At 36.8% G+C, this 12,628-nt stretch overlaps 1 protein-coding gene across 2 annotated transcripts in view; it reads right to left on the bottom strand.

The window, feature by feature from the left end:
• CNTN3 (contactin 3) overlaps nt 1-12,628 on the bottom strand; it is a 362,773-nt gene that overhangs the window by 200,272 nt on the left and 149,873 nt on the right. For both annotated transcript variants that reach the window (XM_060308062.1, XM_030867739.2), the window contains exon 4: nt 2,030-2,205. In XM_060308062.1, coding sequence (XP_060164045.1) covers nt 2,030-2,205 — 176 coding nt within the window. The remainder of the gene's footprint in view (nt 1-2,029; nt 2,206-12,628) is intronic.

The raw sequence follows: 12,628 nt of genomic DNA, 5'->3' as shown, positions 1-12,628 counted from the left end.
CCTCTAGATCAGAGAAGTGAATCTGATCTCTGCATGTGGCAAAGAAAGCAAAATCAGGGTAACCGACTGACATGTGTTGACAAAAGCTGAGTTTAGACAAAATTTGCTTTAGAACCTATTAAAGGTATTAAGCATAAAAATGGAAACATCAAATGGAAGTAGGAGGAAAGACTGCCTCTAAGATCCAAAATAGCATTTCAGAAAACTGCCTGTATCTTCAGAATAAAACAAACAAATAGATGTGGCTTCAATCAATCAGAAACAGAAATTCATAGGAAAGAACAACCTGAAATAAATAGTATTTCAAAAAATGGGACAAAAATAATCCCTTTCAATCCTTTTAAAAATATAAATAAATCAAACATACAACTAAAAGATGCAGGAAAAGTTCCTGAATTGTGTATGAGATGTCTAAGTTTCGATATAATAAAATAATTTTTCAAGTTGTAAGCAAAGCAAATAAAAAAGAGATCTAAACCCATCTGTATGCTGGAAATATATATATTTATCTTTATATATATATATATATGTTTTTAGCTAAAAGAATGAAGAAAAAAATTATCCCATGGTCAACCAAGAGAAACAAAAAATAATTACAACAAAAAAAGGAGGTGGGGGTCTTCCCTAGTGGCACAGTGGTTGAAAGTCCGCCTGCCGATGCAGGGGACACGGGTTCGTGCCCCAGTCCGGGAGGATCCCACATGCCGCGGAGCGGCTGGGCCCGTGAGCCATGGCCGCTGGGCCTGTGCGTCCGGAGACTGTGCTCCGCAGCAGGAGAGGCCCCAACAGTGAGAGGCCCGTGTACCACAATAAATAAATAAATAAATAAATAAAATGGGGGGGGACTCCAAAAATTTAAAATTCTGGCTACTAGAGAAGTAAACTTTTATAAATTAAAAAGTAATTTTATAAACTAAAAGATAAACTTGTGTAACATAAATATGACATATAGCTATCAAAATGCCCAGAGAAGATACAGGTGAAGAAAAAAAAAAAACCTGTTCATAGACGGAAAAGAAACAGAGGAAGCAGAAGAAAGAGCAAGGAAGTTTGAAAAACGGAACACACAGAATATAATGGCAGGAACAAAACCAACCATTGCCATTATAAAAACAGAAGCAATAGAATAAGCTATGCATTAAATGACACATCATCAATTTATTAACGGTCTGTGGCAGTTGGGGGAGACTACTACCACATTATAAGAACATCTGCATTCTAATTTCAGAATAATTGAGGTGTAAAGAACTAAAAGAAATCTTAGAACCAAGGTAATGCTGATATGCATTATATATGAAACATACAACAAAAACAAAGGAAGAGAGACTAGTAAGAAGAAACAAAAATTAGAAAATAGTCAAAAGATAGATCAGGAAGATAAACACTAAATTAGGTCTCTGGTCCCAATTCTAAATTCCCTGCTAAAAAGCATGTGGTTTTCTCAGGATGGGACATGGGTTCACCCTGGTCCAATTAACAAGGTACAAACTTGGCTTCCAGAGCCAGGCCTCAGTGGGGGCCTGTGTTGAAGGTCATCATGAGCTGGGCAAAACTGCAGTGGAGGTCAAAGATATGTCACGTTCTTTTCTTTCTCACTGTCTTTGTTCCTTTATATTTTCAGATTTGTTAGATGTAATTCTCTAATTTCAATGTTCTGCCAGAACGAAGGTCATGCCTGACAGTTCGTTCATATGCGTTTCAGTTCTAACATAGTACAAAGCACAGAGTAACTAATGAATAAATACATCCTTAACTAGATTCTTTTTCCTCCCCTAAACAGAATCCTTACAAAACAGTAAAACAGATAACACACACACATACACCTACATTCACATACACCCACATTCACATACACACACATTTTAAACTCTGATTTGTACAGTATATAATTCAATCGTATTGAATTACTTTCTCAACCTATTTCCTTAATTAATAAATTCCACATATTGTTTCTGAAATCCGAAACGACCACACAAACTCAGTTATATATTTTTAAATGTTGGACTTATATGTGTGAACATATACTTACAGGCAAACTGGAGTTTAGCTTCTCTGCTGACAATTGTTCCAACTGAATTTGTTGCAAAACACTGATAACTTCCTGTATCCCAATTTCTGTTGGGGTTAATAACCACAAGATTTCCTCCGTTCAACTTATAACGATACTCCATACTCAGATTAATATCGCTTCCATTCAGCTGCCATCTGTAAAACAAATGTCCAGGATTTTCCCCTTAGTATATTTAAACTTTTTAAAAAATCTGCATTATATAATCTACTTTAAACATCAGCTCTCTTATAAATGAAAGGTAACAAATATATCATTCAATTATTACATAACTGAAAAATCAAACATGCCTAAGTTTTGTTATCAGAAACAAAAGGTTAAATTATAGTAGAAAGCACAAGAGAGTAGCATCTAAAAGCTAACGATTTTTCAAGGTTTTCTGAAGAGGTGAGAATAATTTAGTTTGTTCACTAGGGGGAAAATTAGGCTTGGTCTGTATAGACAAAGACGAAGTAGAAAGTTGAGGTAATTATATCATATACTTCAGGCCAGTCTCATGCTGCCAAAGAAGGGGGAAAAGAGCACATTTCTTTGATTTATCCAGACTGACTGAGCACATTTAATAAATTAATTGGGTAAGTGCTCAACTATCCATTTCAATTTGTCTGAGTAAATACCTGTCCCCGAGGCCCTCCGCTCTTCTAAGCCATCACAGTGATATTTACTAAATGGTACACTGTGGTAAAAGATTCTAAATGCCACCTAGGGGGTCGGAAATAGTAAAGGCACTAACCCCAGAGCCATATTTATCAATGGGAAGCCAAAATAAAAAAAGAAAGAAGCTGGTTTTTAAACAAGAGTTTTCAAACAGAAAAACCAGAATTTTTTAAACAGCAAAAGCACACCTGACACATCCAAGTAGATTATTACCTTTAAAAACTCAATGCACAGTCTCAAGAACACATCCATTGTATAAATTAAGCCATCTGTCTCCTGGAGGACTTGATTTTTATAATAAAATTACACTGGTATCCGTTCTATAAATTTTAGAGTATTATGGCAACAATCTCAATTGCTTTTCATAATAACTTTGAGGAAGTGGTTAATAAAATGACCATTTCACAGATGAGGATTTCAATAAAACAGCTGAGTGAGTTTGCAACTCTCCCCAAACTATTAATTACTGGATCAGAACTAGTACCCATTTGAATTCTAGCCCAGAGGTCTTTAACCATGTCATAGGTCATATAAAAATTGTATTAATATATTAAATATTTAACCTGGAAATAGTAATATTGTGAAAGCATAAAAAGAGGTGAAATGTGAACATTATCACAAACCAAAGCACATAAAGGTAAATGAAATATTATACAGCTGTGAAAATGTATGAGCTTTTGCAAACATAGAAAAGTCTTACAAAGGTGAAAACATTTTTTACAGTGCAATGTGATACTATGTATATAAAGTTTTAAAACATATAAAGTAATATTAAGAATGTATTAAACATTTTAAGATGTATGAAGATGAATCACTTCAAGTTTAAGGTACTTTAGAGCTCTCATGGAGAGAAAAGTGAGAAAGGGTTATGGGGCAAACACTGGGAAATTTAGCTTTTTTGGTTTAATTTCCTAAACTGAATAGTGGTTATATGGATGTTCATCATTACACTTAATTATATGTTTATATCACTTTCTATATCTGAAATAGTGCATAATAAAATTTTAATAATGGAGGCTACAGAAAATGAATAAATTTAGAAGTTTAGTTTCTACAGCTCAAAGCAATATTATATCATTTGCTCATTTTAAAAATCAAGACTTTCTTGATTTTTTCTTTCTTTATGCACATACAAGTCTCCCAGGTCTAAAGCAATATTTCTTCTGAGAAATCAAAATGAAATTAAGAGGAAAAACTGGAGGCCCCATGTCTATTCTTTTGAACGTAAAAGAGCAAAATTACAAAGAAATATGAAAAAGCCATAACTGCTTTCTCGTTTGTGGCAGACTTCTGCCATGGGTTTGATTCTGCTTTGTTTGTAGAGTATCTCTCTTACGCTCCTTCCCAAGGCAAGTCCATATTTGCATGTCCATTTTAGGTCACTTTCTTCTCTCATGACTTTAATCCTGTCCTTAGAAATCTGAAGTCGAACCACGAACACTTATTAACCCTTCTTCATCTTATTCCTGCCCAAATCCTAGAACCACAGAAACTCAGAAAAGGAAATGAAATCAAGGGAAATTGTCCATCTGCATTCTGTCTGAATACTTTGCACTCGATACACAACGTGGTCAGCAGACCAATATCATCAGCATCCTCAACACCATCTGAGAGTTTGCTGGAAATGCAGAATCTTGGGCTCTATCTTAAATCTACTAAACCAGAATTGGCATCCTAGTGAGATCTGCCAGTGTTTAATATGCCCATTCAAGTTTGGAAGAACTGGTCTATAATATCCCCAAGAAGCAACCATGCCTATAAGGGACATAGATAAGAATTCCCTGCTCTTGATTTAGCCTATTTCATATTCAACAACTATGATTAGAAAAAGCAACCTTCCCTTCCTGGTGAAAAAACATTTATTGAGCGCCTATATGTCAGGCAACTTTCCAGGTTCTAAGAATGGGGTGAAAAAGGTCCCTGCCTTCATGGAACTTACATTTTGGGGGAGACTTTTTTATGATTCATAGTTCCTACCCTTTCCCTCTTGTCCAGTCCCAGGCTCTATCCAATCCTACCATGTAACAGCAGAAAGAACAGAAATGAAATTCAGAAACAAATGCTCCATGTTTTATGGGTTGGACTCATCCCTCACCAGCTGTGTGACCATGGGCAATTAAGCTAACTCCTTTAAACCTAAGTTTTTAACATGTAAAATAAAGAGAACGTCATCTTTCCCATAGGGTTGTTCTATCAATTTATTTAGACAATGTATGTAAAGCCGGTGGCTCAGGGCAGCCAGCCAACAAATGGGCCGGCACCATTGTTAACAAGGGAGGAGGTTCCATCTGTCTGCTTTGTTTTTCTCTTCTGCCACCCTCCTAGAGTAGACGTGGGTTATTCGTAACCTGCTTGATTCAATGCTTTTGGTGATCTCCTCTCGTGTGGAACGGGCTGTGTCTTCCACATAGGGTTTGTCTGCATTTGTACCTGCCTGAGAAGTCAGGGAAACATGGGACGAAACACATGCTGGGCTTGACCTTCAAAGAATAAATCTGATAGTAAATCACAAGTGGGTGGGTTGAATTTTTAAGCTGCAAATGGCTTGCCAGTTCCTAAATGGTTTAATACTTGCAGGGGAGGAGGGAGGGGAGATCTCCTCTAAATGCAAAGCAGGAAAAATATAGTTAATTTCACATACTTTTTGAATGGAAAACTCTCATGACAAAGGGTACTTGTGGCTTTGTTACCTACAAAGAACAGTTTGTACCAAGGAAAAAGGATTTCAGCTCCAGAGTCTATAATGTTTACAGCCTGATGAAGCATGTCTGATGGCTTCATTTGAAAATTCTGTTTTCTTGTTTAGCTGATGAATAATAAAGGTACAATGGCTATGTGGAAAATTGTAAAGCTAAATAAAAATATAGAGAAGCACTTCTTCTTGCCCATTTAATAGCTGGAAAGATTTAGAGATCATAAAGTATGTGGGAAAATACCGTATTTCAGTAAATGTCTAAGATGTAAAAGCTATCATCTCAAAGTTTTGACTGAAGATCCAAAATGGAAAACATTTCTTCTATTATGCATAAGTGTTTCTTACTTCTTTTAGCTCGGTCTTTGTCATATAGACAAAATCTCTATATTATTTCACTATGTGAAGAGGTAAAAGCTACTCTCTTTTACGTATGTTTCTGCTAGACCGAAAGTATAAGTGCATTTGTTTTAGCAAACTCTTCGAGCAAAGATATACTTGAGATACTCTGAAGAAGGTTAATTTTCTTTTAACAAAGCAATATCATTACTTCTCTCCTCCTTAACACTATTCATCATTAAATGGAACTCATCCCCAGGTGATATAAAATTTCTTAATATCTTATTAAACAATGGTTGTTTTTCCTCTTGCTGAAAATATATGAATTCAAAAGGGTTGTCTTGGTTTAAACTCTGCAATGTGTAAGCAATCTCTGGGCCTGGGCATCGAAATATTATTTTATCCTGAGGAAAGAATGTACTTAAGTTCCTAATACAAAATATTCATATTTGGGCCCGATTTCTGAATATTTCTAATATGATCTTCTGTATAAGAAATATTCATGAAAACTGAAGGCACACACATATACTCCTTAGACAAAGAACGTGTCCAATAAATCTACAAATTAGACTTAATTCCTTTGCAGTAAATTGTAATCCAGCTGTTCAGAGTTCATAACATCATGCATGGTGGTAAGACTGTGACAGGTAAGTGGCACATTCGGGTCATAAATTTGGGAAGCTTTCAGAGGTAGACACTTTTAGTTTTGCACATTCACAATCCTTTGTAAAAGTTACAGATGTCTACCTTATGAAGGAATTTTGAAGTTCCTGAGGACTCTAAAATCTCAGAGTGAAATCTTTTTGAAATATGGAAATTGTTTAAAACTTCATAAAAGTAACATTTGCATACCCCAATTCCATTCCAAAAGGCTTAATGCAGTGATCTGGAGTAAAAGAAGACAGCTCTGGGGCTCTTGGGGCTACGTACACCAGCATTTCAATCATGTAACATTTACATTGTGCTCTAGAATCACACTAACATTGTAGCTTTAGCTCAGTGGCAAATGTCACAAGATTAAGCACCTCTGCATAATCATCATCTTGTAACACTCTTGAATGATCTTGTAAGTTCACTGTCTGCCTTCAGTGATCAAACGCTCATTCTACATGAATTAGGATTTGCTTTTAGAATCCACAAGTAAGAAATGGTTTATTATTCATATTTCACAGCTCTGATTCTCAGGCAATGAGCTCTCATCCTTCTTAACTGCTTGGTGCGGAGCTTATATGTGAATTTGTTTCTAGGCCAGTAACTTGAGGTTGGGGGTCTGGAAGAAGTCCTGGGCCACTTACTCTGATCGCTGACCTGAGGCAGCATGGATTGGATCAGTCCACTTCTAAGTCTCAGTTACATCCTCTACACAACAGGAAGCTGGTATCGACCTCATTGGAGAGAGGCTAGGGAGGTAAAGTGAGCATGAAAAACCGGGCCAAGCCTGCCACGATAGAACTGTCAAGGCTATGGCACCTTTTCCCCTAAAAATCTCAAATACAATTTCTTTAAAACATCGTACAGGCCCTCAGGTTAACAGTTTTTGAATCTTGAATATAAAACATAAGGTATGTGACATGAGAGATATTTCAACTGGTAGTTATTACTTTTAAGTGATGAAAACTACAGTGGTGACTTCCAGGAAATAACTAAAACATCAGTAACTGAGAGCACGTGAATCGTTGCCTTCCAACACAAAGAACAAACTATGTGTAAGACTGTGTGTGTGTATGTTTGTGTGCAAACACAAATTTACATAACAGTGAGTTAAATCAGTATAAAAAGCCTAGATTCTCAGTGTTGAGAGGTGCTTTTCAAACCATATAAGCCCCATTGGAGGATGACTGTCAATCACTGCTGAATTCCCACCATCGGGCATAATAGGTTATGCATGGTAGGTGCTCACAGAAGCTTCCTGAATTGGAGCAATCTTATTTTACCCTCTAACCTAGCCATCACTAGCCTCCACACAGTTGTCCCTAACTGTGGCCATCCATATTACCAACAAACATCTCAAAGACAGGGAATGAATGCATAATTATTTTCATTTACCATACGAGTTGTTATTTAATTTACCATACTAGCTATTACTGTATATGGCAACCTCTTACAAAAAATCACACTAGTATGGAATGAAAATAATGAAGATAAACATAGCTGTATCTTGTTGTCAGTATAATTTAAGGCACCGAGTCCTAAACTGGGTCTTCTACTAGAACTTTGTAACAAGTCACCCTTTGAAATTGAAACTAACAAAACTGAGTGACAATAAACTGGGTGACATCAGGTAGTTTCAAAATAATCCCAGGATGTCATTCAGCTCATGGTTGATTGTATTAATACTGTCCTTCAAGATATCTACACCCATCTTATAAAGTCTGGTCAGGAAAATGGAAACAAAAACAATATTCCAAAGAAAAACAAATATCACGTGTTAGACTTTGATCTAAAACCAAACAAAAAGGACAAAATAATTTACTGACATCTTTAGGGGGCTGGGGCTGGGTTTGGAAAATATGCCCACATTAAATACTTGTTAAGTCAACAGGCAATACTTTATTTGGGGTTTGAGAGGAAAATTAGGAATTTAGTCACAGAAGCAATTTGTGGTTTTAGATGCAGCTTTCAAGTTAATAAGCAAATGAATTTGTGTTCAAATGCAATGTTTGTTAATATGTTTACTGAAGTGATGAGAATAATTGCAGTCCTTGAAAGAATGAATGTCTGAATTTGCATATTCAATACTTTATCCAAAAATAACTAGTTAGGCTTCAGCAATTATTGCTGAAGATACAAATGAGTTAAATTGTGATGCTGTGTTTTAAAAAATCAAGTTTTTTAAATGTGTTTTATGACACAGATTCCCATTTGTCACTCATTGATAAATTTTAAACATATATAATAAAAAAAGGAGGCAAACAGAGATTAAAGCTACACTGCGATTAAAAACAACTGTTCAGTTTACATAGGTAAAGCCTCGTTTAAATTCATCACTGATTGTCTTTCAATTACTCTGAGAATTATAGAAGACGGCTGCTATTTCTGCCTTCCCTGCATCCATTTCAGCTTTTTCTGGTAGCATCTTTCTCCTCCTCCTTTGAAGAGGCCACTCTTCCCAGGGCCCAGGAGTGGCCAATGAGCACAGTCCGTATCTCAGGCCTTAGTGATTAGTCAAGAATACAACTGTGACCCAACTGATTTAACTTGTGTTTGATCAGTATGTGTTTTCCTTCCCCCTTGCCTCACTACCAAAACATAAGACCAGCAGCAAAAAGACGTTAATTTTTTAACTGTCATCTTTAATATCTAAAATCTAACCTCCACATTTCTCCTGGGTTCTGACTGCTGACAGTATTAGCTATGTTTTTATTTCATGTTTTTCTGACGCCATTCAGAGCTTTTGATGACTCTAACAGGAAAGATGTCCTCTTTTTCCAGTTAATATTCTGTGTAGGATATAAGTAGACCTAAGCAGTCATCTTTGTCACCTCAAGGGCAATCTGTCTTAAAATAGAGCCAAAAAGAAGGACTCAATCCAAATTTAAGAATATCCTACAGAATAAACAATGGACCACTTCTGATCCTGTGATCCTTCGAGACACTCTTGACTCCCGAAATACGATCTAACCCCAAACTGCCTCTCTTTGTTTCCTCCCTGTTAACTTCATTCCATTTCTTTTTTCACGCCACCAATTTAGCTTTCACTGTTTGCTAAGCATTCTGAATGTAAGGATGAAGAACACACTGTCTTCACCTTGAAGGAAGTTACATCCGACCAGGCAAACCCACTTCATTTTGGTAAGTTTTATAATCCAGGAAGGCCTAGGTGCAATGGGCAGTACATGGCTGAAGCACGGAACCCAGCTCTGAGGATATCGAGAAGGCTTCATGGGAGAGACAGTAGCACAGCCAAGTTTCAAATGCCCTGTAAGAGACACTGTCCACCTCTGCTTGCCTCAGGCACCAAAGAAATTCTTTCTTCTTTATGGTGTGCGATCATTCCAACCTTGTAAACATTTCATTGCTCTTAGTAGCTGACTCTGTGCGGGGCCCAGAGCTCATCAGCTAGAGAAGTCAGGATGCTAAAAGGAGTTGAGCTTGAGGACAGGCTCAGAGAATTGGGCCTCGTAATCTAGCAGAACAAATTACATTTCCTTAGGGCCAAGGGAATTTAGAGGAACAATAATTCTTACTTGCCTTGGAGCACAAAAGTAAAATAACAGTGACATCAGATCTTATGTGGCAACAAGATATACATAAGGGACAAATTGCATATAATCAAAAATATACTTTAAATATATTTCACATTTTATTAAATAGAATGTATCATATATTATACACAATACATATGCTATATATGCTCTATCCTATACACTGTATGTGGTACCATGTATAGTATTATGGGGTGGGTCTCCACACGGATGTGTGTTTAGATAACGAGTAAACACCTTACATTTACTCCTTGAATAAATGGTGAGCAGAAATTAGTCCATTATTTTTTCTTCGTTCTTAGGCTGAATGCATTTCAGTAAATTAAACATGTGCAGGATGTAACTCCATTATAGGGAACTTAAAAGGGAGAAACTGTGGCTGAGAGATCTGCATTTTGCAATGTTATATAGTCCTTACAACATGTATATCCAAGATTCCTCACACTGTACTTTATTAAAATTATTTGTTATATAAAGCTGGAAGAGAATGATGCTCTGGCTGCTTCCTTATGATGAGAGAAAAACAGAAGAGCATTTATAGAAAAGGGCTGTGGATCCAAGGGTCACAGTAGAGCAGTGCTGTCTGATAGAACCTTCTGCAAGCACCGCAAGTTTCATCTGTGTTGTCCATTACAGTAGCTATTAGCTACATGTGACTGCTGAGCACTTGAAATGAGGCTGCTGTGACTGAGGAACTGAATTCCTAGTTTAACGGATTTAAACGTACATGGCCACCCTTGGCTACCGGCTACCATATTGGACAGCACAGCCTGTAAGTCTCCAGCTAGACTAAACTTTGTGAACACAAAGGCCACATGGGACACATTCACTTTTAAGGCTTATCTTCTTTGGCCTACATTATATTTAAAAAGAAAAACAGTCAACATTAGAAGTAGTTCAAAAAAGACAGTTTCTCAATTTTAAACATGTCTTGAAAAGGTTTTGTAATATTGGACCATGATTCATGGATGGTAACAACTGGCTAGTGTTAAGGGGCAGTCGTGACCAGTGGACGGACTTGTGGCTGAATGTGGGACGGTCTCCAGTCATTATTCAATATGTCCATATGTTCCTAAGGCAGGGCCACCTCTTTTAGTTTTGTTACTCACCTGGTCCCCATTGGCATTTGAATACTATACTCCAGTGTAACCCAAATATGTGGTCCCTTTTAATCCTGAATGGAATCAGTAGAGGTGACCAGGGAGCCTCCTGTTTGGGATCTTTCATCTTAGCAAATGATGGGCATTTTTAACCCTTTAAAAATTGGAGAAAATCCTTCCCATTTAAAAAAGTTATTAATACTTCCTCAGGGTAACCTCTTTCAGCATCGTCAGCAATTAAAATGAGACTGAATACTAATTAACCTTTAAATACAGGCTTTGGGGCTCAGGCGGGAAGATGCAAAAGAAGGAAAAAAATTCTCAATTAAACCCTAAAACAAGTAATTTCTCTTGAGAATTTCTGAACTTTTGGATTTCTAATATGGCCAATTAAGAGTTCTTTTTACCCAGTGGGATAATAACAAAGACAAGATTTCTCATCAGAGAAGTTTGCCTCAGTCTATAAGACAAGCTCTGGGCTTTCAAAGGACATTCTTTTATAAGACTCATACACTTTATTCTGAAACCTGGGAAATGTGTTTGGACTGCTTTTAATTTACAGCTTCACACGAACCACTAATTTTCCTCCTTGATATCTTTCTTTTCCCTCCCTCCCTCCCTCTCTTTATCTATGTGCTTAGATTTGTAAATACTTATAAAAAGGTATCCTTTCTCTGACTTCATGTAAAAAAAAAAAAAAACCATGCTATTTATTTATGTCCTCAAAGTCATTACCTATTTACACTATTTATCTGTAATTTTTAAAGGATAGCAAAAAATAAGAACAAGCAAGCATATTTTCTTCTGGAACAATTAAAGAAAAATGCAGAATATTACCTGGTTGACTACTAAAGTCAAAAGCTAGGGAAAAAATCAGGCCATAAATGAAGGTGTTATCTAGGTAGACACGGTCATGATTACAACCCACATCAGTCTATATTCCCATTTATTCCATTAGCACAATCTATTACTTATACAGATACCATAGATAACAGGGAGTTGTTGCTTATTATAGGAAAGTCTAATATTTTCACAATGAAAGGAGGTTCCCTAGTGCTTTTTCAATGTCTCAATTTCTTTTTTTTTTAATTAATTAATTAATTAATTTTTGCCTGCGTTGGGTCTTCGTTGCTGCGTGCCGGCTTTCTCTAGTTGCGGTGAGCTGGGGCCATTCTTCGTTGTAGTGCGCGGGCTTCTCATTGCGGTGGCTTCTCTTGCTGAGGAGCACTGGCTCTAGGCATGCAGGCTTCAGTAGTTGTGGCACGCAGGCTCAGTAGTTGTGGCTCGCAAGCTCTAGAGTGCAGGCTCAGTAGTTGTGGCGCACGGGCTTAGTTGCTCCGTGGCATGTGGGATCTTCCTGGACCAGGGCTCAAACCCATGTCCCCTGCATTGGCAGGCAGATTCGTAACCACTGTGCCACCAGGGAAGCCCCCAAGGTCTCAATTTCTAATGACTATAAAGTGAAATTTTATACTGGTTAGAATTCTTTTTTTCTTTGTTCTTGACTTTTATTTATTTTTTTATACAGCAGGTTCTTATTAGTTATCCATTTTATATATATTAGTGT

Source organism: Globicephala melas, chromosome 11 (genome assembly GCF_963455315.2).
Source record: "Globicephala melas chromosome 11, mGloMel1.2, whole genome shotgun sequence".
In the NCBI taxonomy this organism is placed as follows: Eukaryota; Metazoa; Chordata; class Mammalia; order Artiodactyla; family Delphinidae; genus Globicephala; species Globicephala melas.
The sequence above is the reverse complement of the archived record's forward strand: the minus strand, read 5'-3'. Positions and strand labels throughout refer to the sequence as shown.